General features: G+C 41.6%; 1 protein-coding gene across 5 annotated transcripts in view; it reads right to left on the minus strand.

The window, feature by feature from the left end:
- RERE (arginine-glutamic acid dipeptide repeats) overlaps positions 1–15,517 on the minus strand; it is a 416,989-nt gene that overhangs the window by 209,225 nt on the left and 192,247 nt on the right. For 4 of the 5 annotated variants that reach the window (XM_040263341.1, XM_040263346.1, XM_040263342.1 and 1 more), the window contains one exon: positions 13,948–14,073. The exons of the other annotated variant lie outside the window; for it this stretch is intronic. In XM_040263341.1, the coding sequence (XP_040119275.1) occupies positions 13,948–14,073 (126 nt within the window). The remainder of the gene's footprint in view (positions 1–13,947; positions 14,074–15,517) is intronic. 5 annotated transcript variants of the gene reach the window in all.

The raw sequence follows: 15,517 nt of genomic DNA on the forward strand, positions 1-15,517 counted from the left end.
CCATCCTGTCACTGAGGCCAGTCGTGTACTTTCATGCTCTCTTTCTTTCCAGACTCTCCTCGTTAGCTTCCCTCGCCTTTCAACCCTCTCTCTCCCCTCCACACAAGATAAAGGGATTCTCTAATCTGATCTGTTTTTCCAGGGACATAGAGTTGTGACTGTTACAAGTGTTCCTTTGCCTTAGCTCACAATTCTGCAACAAGGACTAACATCTCTCAACATAGCTTCATCTGGCTAACCAGGCTCTGAGACCGAATAAAAAATCTTTATAAATGGTTCTGTCTCCACCAAGAGAATATAAATATATTTAATATAAATATTAAATAAAAATATATAAAACCAAAATATACTTTGGTTTTTCAAAACCACCAATTTTGAGAAACTGAAGCAAAGTCTTATCTCCTCTCAGACAGACTGCAGAAGGGCAGAAGGCAACGAACTTCACCCAGGCTCCAACCCTACACACGAGTTCAATGGAACAGTCAGTCCTCTTGTGCATCCACAGGACGAAGCCGCATCAGCAACCCAGTCTGCTGGATATGGCAAAAGGCCACCCATGAGAGCTCTGCCTCATGCCCTGGCCTTTGCATTATCCTGGGACTAGGGACACTGCCAGCACTAACCAGAGCTAGTTTCTTTTTTCTCTCCCTGAAGCTCACAATATGGGGCTGCATTCTTTTCCACCACTTTGTTTTCAGATGGTTGGTTGGTTGTCAGCCACCTAATAATTAATATCCCCCTTTTCATTAAAAAGGCTTCCCTGATGGCTCAGTAAACTACCTCTAAAAAACAAGTCAATTTCTTATATAATTTTCTTCATAAGGGAAGAACACAAAATTCAGCGTACATTAATCCATGTGTCAGGCTGACCTAACAAGCTAGAGGCATTTGCCGTTTGCTAAGGTTATCACTGAAACAATCCGGGAACCACCTGCCCACAGCTACAGAAGAGAAAACAGAACAAACAAGGTTTTGAAAACATGTGAATATATCCCCACCACTTTGTTTAGTAACTCCAAAAGACACAAAACCACTTAGGCAGAAGCAAATCACAAATCTATTCAAGAGCACTGTAAAGTGGAAGGGAATTATCCAAAAGGCTCCACCACCAACGGAATAATTTTAACACAAAATGCCTGGCAAATAAATACCCCTATGTCGCCAGCAGATCACCAGCAGAGGCAAATCCCAGATAATGAAAACTTGTCAGAAGGGCTATTTTTTAAGAATTTAGCCCATCAAGGAGTGAGTATTGATTCTTGTCTTTAACAAACAGAAGGAGAGAGTGTTATCTTCAGCCATTCAGCTCAGGGATGACATCAGGGAATTTAATCACAGTCCCTTTTCTGTGATGCAATCCTTAAACTGTCACCCCTGTATTTTCTGTCACTCCTCATCCATTTCTAGAGAATTCCTAGTCTCATGGATGTGTCTTCCCCACTTAACCCACAGGACACATAGCAGCATTTCAAGTTTACAGATTAAGCATAACTATCATCATCTGCCAACTGTTTTTCTTTAAAATAATTTTAAGTGCATCAGGTATCTTTGTGAATTCTGATCTTGGGAACAAATCTGCTAAATCTCTTAAGAAGAGACTGATATTCAATCATCATGGTTAGTGTACTGATGTCTGGATGTCTGTAGACATTTTAATACATCCAAGATGCTACTAACAGAAGGAAAAACCAGAAGTAAGCAGTATAGGTATCAACCCCTATGTCCCCATTCCAACACAGAAGGACATAAAGTCCCTAAACTTCCAGGAAAATTTAACCAAATAATAAATTTAGTGGTAATGCTACATTTAAGGGTATTCCTGCATCTTTATGTACCAGGAAAATATTCAAAACCAAAACAAAATTTAGACTGAAAACAAGCCGGCAATTTCCTATTGAAGTACAAATCCAACTGTTCCTATCTCAGAGAGAATGTCCCACATTCCAGTTATAATATATCCCAGGGCTCCCCTAACACCACTCAGCTTTAACTGTGTTGCTATGGATAGCGAGCCCTACCTTCCACCCTGGGTGTTAGCCTGAGAGCCAGAGTGGATATGATACCAAAGCACCTCTCCAGGATTCTCTGGATCAAGGCACTGTGATCCCAAGGGCTGCAGCCATCCAAGGTCACCACACACATCTTCCATTAGGGGACCCCAAGGCATTTTACAGCTGCCTTTTTAGGTCGTTCTGCTTTCCATCCAAACTGTAAATTGTTACAAGGCCCTGGGGCAGTGCAACAGCAACAGGCTCCATTCCATTAGGGCCTCAAGGAAGGGCAGTGGTGTCAAGAGGCTAGAACCAAGGGCTGCTGCTGCTAAGTCGCTTCAGTTGTGTCTGACTCTCTGCGATCCCGTAGACGGCAGCCCACCAGGTTCCCCCATCCCTGGGATTCTCCAGGCAAGAATACCAGAGTGGCTTGCCATTTCCTTCTCCAATGCATGAAAGAGAAAAGTGAAAGTGAAGTCGCTCAGTCGTGCCCGACTCTTAGCGACCCCATGGACTTCAGCCTACAGCAACCCAAAAACAACGCCTCCCTCTCTGCAGCAATGAATCCCTTTTCTGTTGTAAGATCACAGTAGTCAAAGTGTGAAAGTTGCTCAGTCATGTCTGACTCTTTGTGACCCCATGGACTGTATAGTCCCTGGAATTCTCCAGGTCAGAATACTGGAGTGGGTAGCCTTTCCATTCTCCAGGGGATCTTCCCAACTCAGGGATTGAACCCAGGTTTCCCGCATTGCAGGCGGATTCTTTACCAGCTGAGCTATAAGGGAAGCTCTCCTCTAATAAAGATTCAAAGAGCCAAAGCCAGCATCATAGATCAGACACCAAATAAAAACACAATAAAACAGCCTCATCCTATGTTAGCTGAAAACCTGATACACACCTGTGTAAAGGTATATGCTATATGCAATGCACAAACCCATGAGAATTAGAGCAGGTGAGGAAAGAAGTTAAACTTGAGCTGTATACTGATATCTAATCACTAAAACTATACCCAGGAATACTCTCCTGGTCCCACAACTCTCTCTTATTTTTAGGGGAAGCAGCAAACAAAGCAGAAAGATCCCCAAAAGTCACTTGCTTCTAAAAAATACAAGCAAGTAAACGATGTTTCCTTGCCTAGTGCCAGTCTCTTGAGTGTATTAAATGCTACACTTCATGTCAATGTTCCCATTCAGTCACATTTAATATATTCCTTTTTATGTCTCTATTTATCTGATAAAAAATAATAGTAATGTGTATGCTTAGTCGCTCAGTCGTGTCCACCTCTTTGCGACCCCATGGACTGAAGTTCGCCAGGCTCTTCTGCCCATGGGATTTCTCAGGCAAGATTACTGGAGGAGTTGCCATTTCCTCCTTCAGGGGAACCTCCCAACCCAGGGATCAAGCCCACATCTTAGTAATGGCAGGCAGACTTTTTCACCATCGGAGCCAATAAGGAAGCCTAATAATAATGTGTTTTTGTCCTATCTTATAAACGAAGCAAAGTATTAATTCAATGGTTAAGAAGCTTCCTGGAGCCAAGAACTGCTCTGAGCACTGTAAACAAAAAGATGAGTGCAACACAACCCTTTGACTGAGGGGGTTGGGGGCCAAAGTGGTCAGCCGCCACACTGCTCAGCTTGTGGCATCCTAGTTTGCTGACCAGGGACTGGAACCGTGTTCTCCACAGCGGAAGTCCTAACCACTGGACTGCTGGGGAACTGCCGACAGCCCCTTGACTGAGTGCCAAAACAACTGATTATGCAGTTGACCCTTGAACAACACGGGTATGAACTGCATGGATCCATGCATATGCAGGACTTGATCAAAAGACATACAGTCAGTCCTCCATGTCTAAGGCTGTGCAATCGTGGATACAAAGGGCTGATGATGGGATCTGAGTGTCCAGGATGCTGGCATCTGAGGCGGGTCCCAGAGCCAGTTTCCCATAGATCCCTTGGGGACACTGGACACACAGAGAAGCCCCACATGGTGTCAGGGACACTACCTGACTGACTCTCTCAGAGAGGAGGAAGAGAGGGGAAGCTGGAAGCAGGACAGGGCTAACTCATTTTCATTTCAATGTGTACCTTAAACTTTTTAACATGATTTTGACTCTGAATGTTTACATACAATTAAAAACTAAGTAGTTCCACTGGGGAGTGGGTTGAATTGGGTGACTGGGCAAATATACACTTATGAATTGAATTGGCAAATATACACTTATGCATAAAATAGATAACTAATAAGAAATTTCTGTAGAGCACCGGGAACTCTACTCAGTGCTCTGTGGTGACTCAAACGGGAAGGAAATCCAAAAAAGAGGAAATATATGTATACATACAGTTGTCAGTTTGCTGTGCAGTAGAAACTACACAACATTGTAAAGTAACTATACACCAATAAAAATTAATTTTAAAAAACAGAGGTATACTGTTAATAGATAAATCTAGGTAAAGGTTGTATGTGCTAATTTTACTATTAATATTCATGATACTTATTTGTATATCTAAAATTATCTAAAAATAAAAGGGAAAAAAGTAAAGTATCGAATACAAACAACCTTCCCTCACCAAAAAACTAAGCAGTACTAGTATAACTATCACAAGCTAAGTATGTCAATAAAATAAACCTAACATGCCACAGTGGTGCCAGGTAAGGGCAAAGTCACAACATGGCAGCAACACTTTAAGACTTAAACAGGTTTTTCACAAGAGAAAAATTGAGTCACCACAAGGAACCCAGTAATCTAAATGTCATACACCATCCCCTAGCCCCCAATAATCTGGGCAATAAGCAATCAGTAACAAATTTATGTCACAAGTGGCTGTTTCATTGCAGCAAAATACCATCAAATAATAATACCATCAAACTACTTCTATCAAATTAATATTGGCAGTTAGAATTTCACTGGTTTTCTAACTTTGGTTTGAATTTATTTATAAATTGTCCTTTAATGTTGTTTTAGGGATATAATTTGTGTGCTGGGGGAGGTAGGAAATTAAGTAATATGGGAGAACCACAAAAACAAAATTTTAAGAGCATAAAACAGTGAAGTTTAAGAAACACTAAGGGCTCCTGGAACCGCACCAGAAGTTCTGCATCCTACACAGGACACCATCAGCTGTGCGTCCACAGCAGTCACTGGGGGCAGACTTCCATGTGCTAAAGCTGGCTGCCCATCACAATATCCTGGGGAGTGCCTGGAAAAACTGTGCATTCCTGGGCCTCGCTCCAGAACTACTGAAGTAATATTCTGGCTTTACAAGTGAGGAAACCAAGGTGCAGAGAGAGAAAGTAATTTGATCACTAGTAAATGCTGCCAGCATGAATCAAACCAACACCATTATTTCAACACACACACTATATATATATATATATATATATATATATATATATATATATATAAAATCACGGCCATGATATATTAACTTCTAAGCAGCTTTCCTCTCTTCTGCAGTGTAAAAACTGGAACAAAATACCATCACAGGTTTTTCCTCTTTCTACAAAAATAATGAAAATTCAGAAAGTCCTTGTATTGCTAAAAATGGAAAGACCCTAAGGGCTCAAATGTTCTGATGGCTTCCTCCTCTCCCTTCCCACTTCCTTACTCTCTCCTTTTCTTTCTTTCACTTTACTCAAAAATCCCATGTCTGAGTTAATGATAGGTAAATTCTGATGTATTTTTCAATGACAGAGTTTGAGGGAAAAGAGAGTAAGAGTCCATTCCATAATCACCACAATGATTCGGGCAAAAACTAAAACAGGTGCTAATACTGCATGCACGTGCATGCTCAGTCATGTCCAACTCTTGTCAACCCCACGGACGGTAGCTCACCAGGCTCTTCTGTCCATGGAATCATCAAGGCAAGAATACTGGAGTGGGTTGCCATTTCCTGCCCCAGGGGAGATGTTAATATTAGTGGGTGAAAATCTGATGGCAAACAGGACATTTACTGCATGCAATCTTTCTAACCCAGGTTATCAAACCCATGTCTCTTGCATCTCCTGCACTGGCAGGTCAATTCTTTACCATGGCGCCACCTGGGAAGTCCCTGGCAACCTGCTCCAAAATTCTTGCCTGGAAAATTCCAAGGACAGAGGAGCCTGGTGGACTACAGTCCATGGGGCCACAAAAGTTGGACAGGACTGAACAACCAAGCACACACACACAGGATATTTACATGGTCTCAAAGTTTCTCCCTGTAAATTGCTTCTTATTTACAAAGGGAAAGTTAGTAACTCACCCACGTGATCGAAGTTCCCATTACCAACAATGTGACAGATGAGCGTTATCTGTCCTCTGATGTAAGGGACTCAGAGCACAATAGACAGCTCTGCCAAAATTAATGCATAACCAAAATCCAGTAACTAGGAAGCAAGGAACTATGGAAAACTGAGCTGGACTCTAAAAACATGTCAATGTCATGAAAGGCAAAGAAGGACTAAGGAACTGTTTCAGATTAAAGGAGACTACAGAGACACGTTAAATAAATCTGTAATGCTGGTCTGGATATTAGGCTAGAAAAGCAAATTGCTGTAGAGGGCATTATTGGGATGCACGGCAAAATGTGACTGTCTATAGATTCGCTCAGTATTGTATTGCTGTCTGATTTTCTGATTTTGATAACGATACAGTCGCTATATAAACAAATGTCCTCGTTCTTACAAAAAGAATACACACCTAAGTCTTTAGGAGTAAACAGTCAAGATGTCTGCATTTTACTCTCAATTTAGAGCAATGTAATAGATTAGCAATCCCAGAAACAGATCTACATAAATATAGTCAACTGATGCTTAACAAAGGTGCAAAAGCAATGCAATAAAGAAAATTTTTTTCAACAAATGGTGCTAAACAACTGGACATACATGTGCCCCCAAAATAATAACCTAGACACAAAAATCAACTCAAAATGGGTAACAAACCTAAATGTGAAATGCAAACTATAAAATCCTAGAAGAAGAAAACACAGAACTAAATTTAGATGACCTTGGGTTAGAAGATCACTTCCTAGATTCAACAGTAAAAGCACAACCCATGAAGGAAAGAACTGATAGATTTTAAAAAAACCTCTGCTCTCTAAAAGACACTGTCAAGACAAGAAAAATACAAGCCACAGACTGCAAAAGACACGTCTCAGAACTGTTATCCAGAATACACAAAGAACTCCTGCATGTGTGTAAAGTCACTTCAGTTGTGTCAAACTCTTTGTGACCCCATGGACTGCAGCCCACCAAGCTCCTCTGCCCATGGGATCCTCCAGGCAAGAATACTGGAGTGGGCTGTGATGCCCTCCTCCAGGGGATCTTCCTGACCCAAGGATCAAACCCAAGTCTCTTATGTCTCCTGCACTGGCAGAAGGGTTCTTCACCAGTAGCGCCACCTGGGAAACACAAAGAACTCTGAACACTCAACAATAAAAAATAAACAGCATGATTTCAAAACAGACCAGACAGCCTAACAAAAGATACTCCACACGGTATGTCATCAAGAAAATGCCAATTTAAACAACAGTGAGATACCACTAACACACCTAATGGAATGGCCAAAATCCAGACCAACATCACCAAATGTTGCTGAGGATGTGGAACAACAGGAACTTTCCATTCATTGCTGCTAGGGATGCAGACTCGTATGGCTACTTTGAAAAACAGTGTGGTTGTTTCTCAGAAAATCGAACACACTCTTGCCATACAATCCTGCAATTAGGCTCCCAAAGTAGTTGAAAATTTATGTCCACACAATACCCTGCTGCTAGAGCAGCTTTATTCATAACTGCTAAAACTTGGAAGAGGGATGTCATCTTTTTCAGTAGATGAAAGTATAAATAAACTGTGGTCCATCCAAACAATGGAATTTTGTTTATTGTGAAAAAGAAATTGTTATGCATGACTTTTCATGTCTTTACATGGAAGAATCTTGAGTGTATACTTCTAAATGAAAGGAGCAAACATGAAAAGGCTACATCCTGTATGATTCCAACCATATGACATTCTGGAAAAGGCAAAACTAAGGAGAGAACATAGAGATCAGTGGTTGCCAGGGGTTAAGAGGAAAGGGAGAGCTGAAGAGGCGAAGCACAGAGGGCTGTCAGGGGAGTGAAACTACTCTGTGTGAAGCTGTGACAGTGGATACACGGCATCGGAAATTTGTCCAAACTCAAAGAATGCACGACACACGAAAAGTGAACCTAAAGCTAACTGTGCACTTTGGATGATAACGAGGTGGAAATTCACTGACTGTAACACATGTGCCACTCTGGTGGGAGTACTGCTAATGGGGGAGGGTATTCATGTATGGGTCTTGCCAGGTGGCACAAGTGGTAAAGAACCTGCCTGCCAACAGAGCAGACATAAGAGACGCAGGTTTGATCCCTGGGTCAAGAGGATCCTCTGGAGGAGGGCATGGCAACCTACTCCAGTATTCTTGCCTGGAGAATCCCACGGACAGAGGAGCCTGGCAGCTACAGTCCATGGGGTTGCAAAGAGTCGGACATGACTGAAGTGACTTAGCACACATGCATGCATTCACGTACTGGGTGGGAGGTATACGGAAAATCTCTGTACCTCCCACTCAAATTTTGCTGTGATCCTAAAACTGCTCTGAAAAATAAAGTCTATTTACAAGGAATAAAAAAAGGAAAAAATGGTAAGCATCTGCCATTCGATCTAACAGTACAACAGGAGATCAAAGATAAAAACAGAAAATGCTAACTCAGAGGAGTTAGGCATAACAATTTTCAGATTCTGGAAAGGACTGATTAACCTTAGGTGAGTTACTTAATCCTCACACCAGGCACTTAGAAAAGCTGAAGACCCTGACATTTATTTGAAACGCTGTCACTAAAAATACTATGTTCTCCTAAAATGAGGGATAACACTACAAACAAAGTTAAGCTAGACAAACTGCATGCTTTACCTCCACGTCCTGAAACGTTTCTCAGTAAAACTGCTTCCGGAGAACTTGTAAAGCCTGGGCACACCACATATTTGTTTATACGTTTTTCAAACAGCATGAAATAGCCCTTAAAAGAAGTTAAAGGGTCTCACAGTGCCTGTAAGTAACCAAGGGTGATGCATTATCCCTGAAAGAAGGGAGAGCTCAATAAAACTTAAAAGTAACCATTACATTTCATACAAATCTACAGTAGCAAACACTGCTTAAACAGTGGAAGTGTCTTAAATCCTGAGGCTATTCAAATATATGTTCTGAAACTGTGGCTCGAGGCCTCTTTTGTATAAAAGGAGCAGATGAGTATATGGAAGATAGCCTTAAGAACAAAGTAGCTGTCCTGCAGCTTCTAAGGGAGAGCAGTGCGTGGAAGTAACAGCTTCAAAGGAGAGGAATTCACCTGGAGGTGGGTATGTGCTCACTAACACTGGTCAACTGGGTGGGTTTTAAGAATTTTTTAAACTTGTCACATTAAAATTTGACAGCTAGTAATCATCTTTCATTCAGGGTAGATGGACTAATCCCCGAATTAATACAGCATCTGTACTGGCATTTTTTCTGAAAATCTGGTTTTAACACTTTTACCACAGTCAAACATGAAAGGCTTATTTGGGGCATGAAAGTGAAAGTGAAAGTGAAGTCTCTCAGTCTGTCCGAGTCTTTGCGACCCTGTGGACTATAGCCCACCAGGCTCCTCTGTCCATGGGATCCTCCAGGCAAGAATACTGGAGTGGGTTGCCATTTGCTTCTCCAGAGGACCTTCCCAACCCAGGGATTGAACCCAGGTCTCCCGCATTGCAGGCAGATGCTTTAACCTCTGAGCCACTTGAAGGCAAATGGAGAAACTACAGTAAACTCTGCAAAAGCAGGATATCCTTAAAACCTCCTAGAGGGCAAAACAAGCAACCAGACGACAACTCTTTATAAGCATCAAGCAGCTAAGAAATGCAATTGTGTGCTCAGGCCCTCAGTCATGTCTGAGTCTTTGGTGACCCCAAGGACTGCAGCCCCACAGGCTCCTCTGTCCATGGAAATTCCCAGGCAAGAATACTGGAGTGGATTGCCATTTCCTACCCCAGGGAATCTTCCCAACTCAGAGACCACAAGTTCCCATCTCCTCCACTGGCTTTACTTTTAAAATAGCATTTTATGATAAATATTTACTTTTAATTATTAGATGGTACCCCAAAACGCAAGTATGTGAAGTGCCTGTTGTGGAGACCATATGGGGAAAGCCACATAAACAGAGCAGCAGTGCCTCAGCACACAGTGACTGCCCCGTGTTAGCTCGCCTCCTTAGCAAACAGTTAGCTGGTTTGCGGGTTGTCTTTTGGGGTTTTAATTATAGTCTTTATTTGGAAAACAGCCTCAATTAAAGAAAAATTTTCCATTTTTATGTCATTTTAAAGGTTACTTTCCTAATTTCAGGTTAGAGAATAGCAGTTTTTAAACTTAATTTTTAAATTTTAGTTATCTACTGATTATCATTCATAGTTGAAAAATATAAACTCTCTCCAGGAAAATACATGTGTGTGTAAGACTTTGCAAGCAATTTCAGGAAGTTCACAGACCCTCTTAAACTCAACAAAACCATCTAGGGACCTAGGGACTTTAGATTAAGAATATCCAAAAAACCAATCAATTATTTAAACCTGATTTTGTACAATAAAACTCTATGTAATAAGAGATACTGCTTAATGAATGCTTATTATATGCTCGACATCATGCAAAGCAATTTAATGAATTATTTTAATCACCTTTGCAACAGCCCTTTGCGATCAGTGGTAGTAGCATACCCATTTATGAGTGAGAAAACTAAGGGTCAGATGGTTAGTTAACGTGTCCATGTTACACAGGAACTCATCAAGACAAAAATCTGTTCTCTGAAGGATAATGTGCCAAAAATAAAACTAATAGCTAAAAAAATAATAATGACTTGGTTTGATCATTCACCCATCAAAGAACATTTAGGCTGCTTCTGGTATTTTTCTATTGTGAATAAAACTGCTGTGACTATTTTTTTTAATGACATAAAATAGCTTGACCCACTATCAAAACATGGTCATATTTGTAACAATATCTGTTAGCTACTCCACAGAGGTCTTAAATGCACAAAAAGGTAAGAGTCAAGACTAAAAATCCTAAGTAACTAAATATCCCAATAGGGAGCACTGAACTTCCAGTGAGGAGAGGACAGGTATGCCTGACAAGCACTCCAGCCTGCAGAGCCACACCTACCACAGTGGACGTGAACATGCATTCAAGTCCCCTTTAAATGGCTGCACCTCTCTGCTCTGGACAGAGCCTTTGTCACGAAAATTAAACCCCAATATGGGGAGCAGCTAGGGGTCCAGATAAATCTGCCCAGTCTGGGGAGGATCTGGACAATGCTTCCTCTGACTTCTCACCTCCCTCCCTAACCACTACCAGTAAATCAGCACTTTTTGCTAGAAGGCATCCAAGCTAACCGATTCTCAGGAATGAGTAAAAATGTTGCCTTTCTGACACAGATGCTTTTAAAATGAACAGATAAAAATGAATAAAAATTAAACCTTATGAGTTGATGCCATCAGAGATCACAGATACCTGAATATGCAAAGAAAAGTTAAATTATGATGCAATCAATGCTATCCTATAAAAACTAAATTAACAAAAACAGTCTATTAGAGAAGACATCTGGTGTATCATGGCAGGAAACGTTAATGATATTGTCTGCAGCCCTGTAATCAATTTTTTCTCCCAGCAGCTCTCTCATTACAGTGTTATCAGATCTGTGGGCCTGCAGAATTTATGAGAGCTCCACACATGGAGGGGAGCTTCGCCAACTGGATCCGATTCAGATCCAGCTCAAATGACTTTGGCAGCATGAAGCGTTGTTAAAGAACAATCAATACGTTAGCTTTACACAATGTTGTCTTGACTGAAAAAAGATCTGTCATCTTACTACAGAATCCTCTCCAGCTTCCACAGGATGGTATCTGAGTGTACCACCGATCATGGACTTAATTAAATTCCTGGTGGACATAATATTTTTACTGCTAAAAAATTAAATAAATCAATACTAGGCATCACTAATGCTAATAAAAAAAGTTTACCAAAAATCAATGTTATTATGGGCAAAACCTTAAATCCATTCAGCAAATCCTAGATAGTATTGCAATAAATAAAACAGTCTAACAATGACACCCACACTGATTAAAGAATATAGTATCGGTCTAAAAGATAAAAACCATTTCATACACACACACACACACAAACAAACAAGATGGTAACTGGTAAAGGCTGGAGCTTCTGAAATAGGCAAGTCGGGACTGCTAATTTGTTCATTAAGATGCCAATATCTCTCCAGGGATTAAAATTAGATTTTTATCCCCTACACTGGGTTTTATCTTCCATTGTGATTGACTATTATATATCAGGAATTTCAAGGCTTCCATAATGTGAATCTTTTCTCTGGTCTAATTCTTGATAAATTACAGTAGCAACTATCTAAACATGAAAATGTTGGTGTGACAATTATTCCTGATTTTATTACAATTATTTATACCCCATCTCCATTGTCTTGGTCCTCTTCATTTCATGCAAGGATGACAGCCCTAGCCTTCTAATTGGAACTTTCAGTCTTTCCCCCTCTCCACACTGCTACCCAATGAATCTTCTTAAGCAGTGATCGGCTTGCCTGGAATGAAAAAATGCCTGCAAAGACTCTCTTTGGCCCAGCACATAAAATCTTGCCTTTTCTAACCTACAATCCGGCCCCGTTTCACATCCCCATGTCTGCCTCCCAGGACCCACTAACCTGTGCTCTCTTCTTTGATGTTCTGCAGTCTTCTCACAACTCTCGCTTCACCAGGCTCAATGCCTATGCTGCTTATAGGGACAGGCTGGCTGCTTATAGGGATAGGCTGGCATGCACACGTGCAGGGCTCCTCCACTCTCCCTGCCCCATGTTAGCAGTGTATCAGAAACACACCCTGCTCCTCAATACCTACCTTCCTTCCCAAAGCTTTCCCACGTGCTGCTACAGCCCATTTGGAGTACTTTCTTCTCTGAGTCTCAAGGTAATAATATTCTACAGGGAAACTGAATGAGTCATTACATAGTGCCACTATCCTGAATCGTGTGAGTACGTGTGGTGACTACTCTCTTGTTATTTTCTAATTAAGCATGAGTATAAGCCCCCTGGTGAGATCATAAAACAGGAGAAAGACGGGTCCTCAAACTTCTTTAGTGATTAACAGCAGTCAATCAGAACAAGAAACACCAGTCTTTCAGAAAACTTTAGCATTAAATCCTCATTAAGGAAGGACAACGAACACAGATGTGTACACACAGCTCTCAGAGACGATAAGACATGAAAATAACCCTCATGGACCACTAATCCCAGGCCCTGTGCTCCAAGGGATACAGCGCTAAAGACATTTCATCCTGCTCTGCCTCACAGCAGGCCCCGCATCACCACCAAGGAACAGAGGATTTCTGGGGCACAGCTGAGAGAACCAACTCTACACGCCAACCCAAGCCTGTCACACACTGATTCTATATCTGGCATTGCAGAAAAGCCCAGCTACCTCTGCACAACACTCTACCAAACATCTCCCAGGAGGGCAGCACCCCACACAGTCCAGCGCCATGGGCCACAAGTCCCCGGGATCCCGCGGAATGGCACACTCCATACGTGGACCCACTTACCCCTTTTCCCCCATTTCAGTTGCCAACATCCATACTCGCTGCTGATTGCCAGCTCCTGCTCCTTGCAGCAGCCCAGCGTGCTCTCTGCTGGTGCCAGAGTCCCCTACACCACCACCCCCCAGCGTCTGGAACTGTCCTAGAGGGGTAAGGCAAGTCCCGTATTTGCTTCCTCTGTGCATGTACTTGTTACTCCTTTAAAAACACAGACAATACAGCACATTTTTAAAGGGGCTCTGGGGAGGGAGGCAATGATCCTATTTTATACCCTATGGGATATAAAATATTGATAGCTTTTAAAAACGGGATTCTCCTTACCCCTACAGGCCCTCGCCCGGCTTCAGAAAGATGCTGTGGTGGCTGTGATGCCACCGGCAGAGAGCATGCTGGGGGGTCACACAAAGCAGGAGTTGGAGATCTGCAACAGGCCTGGGAGTTGTGGACCTAAAAGAGAAAACAGTCTTCAGTTAACATGCCTGATGTCCCCTCAGACCCTGGTTATTAGGGGCACGCAGCACACAGCGGGTTTCTGCACAAATCCTTTAGCAGATGGTCTCCAAAATCTCAGAGAATCTGTTCTACCACTCAAGTTAAGCTTTCTGCATCCATCAAAACTGTTTCTCACTCCAGCGTGAACAAACGTATGACCTTCTGGCTCCACGCTTTCGTGTGGGCCTGTCGTAAGGCAGTATGGTGTGTGCCCCTCGAAATAACCAAGTTAAGATGTGACACAGTGTCAAAGCGCAGTGACAGTGGCATGCTTTGCTTATAATAGAAACAAAAATGCAACGGTGTCAGATAAACACAACGATAAAATGAACCACAAGTGGACAAACTGAGCTTTCAGAAGAGTTTTCTAAGGACAGGCGTTAGAGGCATAAGACACATACTTCATAAGGAAATGTTCAAGGTATGGGGGAGTGGGGGGCCTCAAGAGAGATCCTACCATTTTCTCAAAGTCCTAGTTTCATTTTGTAAAGCTGAAGTCAGAGGCTTAACACCAGAGAAAAAGACAACACCCTTCAAACAAGCTTGAGTTTGCTCACAATGCCCATAGGGTGAGTATAATGAACAGGCTGGAACATAAAGTTCAAGAAAGACATTATGTCTTTTAGGAGCCAAACCAGTTTGGTACATATCATACATGTCTTTCTTTCCCCCTTCAAGAAACATTTAAAACCAACAAAACATTAGGGAGCAACTTCTGAAAGCCAGCACAGTCCTGGTAAGTATCACAAAGATAGCTCAGGTAATAGTTTGAACATGTTCCTTTTTCGAATACTCTAGGGAGTATATAACTTTTCCAAAAATGTAACCAATCCAATTCCATGTAGTTTTTAATGAACTAAAAAAACCCATAAAATCCAAATACTTAAGTGAATCTCAGTTCCTAAAACTGCTTAGAAATTACAGGTAAGCAAACTTTTCATTTTAAATCATTTTTAGGGAGTCCTATTACACATAATTCCTTTCAAGAAGAAAAGAATCCCTAACACTTCTTATAGTCCAAGATTTTAATATGCTCCATTAACTACTTATTATTTTTAAATGTCTCTGAAAACAAACAAAAGGACAAATCCCAAGAAAAAGAACTAATACGGGGAATGTCTTTATCATGATGCTTTTCTTTCTCTTCAGATGACCCTCCAGAGGTCCCTGGGCTCCCACACAGTATGCTTTCTGGGCAGTCAGTCTCTGATTCATACTGCCCTGGGGACATTATATAAATGACCTCTGTGAACATCAAGTGTTAGTAGCCATAATCATCTCTACCACACACCTCCCTCCTGCCCATACCAACACTGCAAATTTCAAATCAAAGATCCAACTGGGCACTAGGATGTACAATACTTCAAGAATTTTTAATGTAAGCAACAAATCAACATTT

Source organism: Oryx dammah, unplaced genomic scaffold (genome assembly GCF_014754425.2).
Source record: "Oryx dammah isolate SB20612 unplaced genomic scaffold, SCBI_Odam_1.1 HiC_scaffold_21, whole genome shotgun sequence".
Taxonomy (NCBI): Eukaryota; Metazoa; Chordata; class Mammalia; order Artiodactyla; family Bovidae; genus Oryx; species Oryx dammah.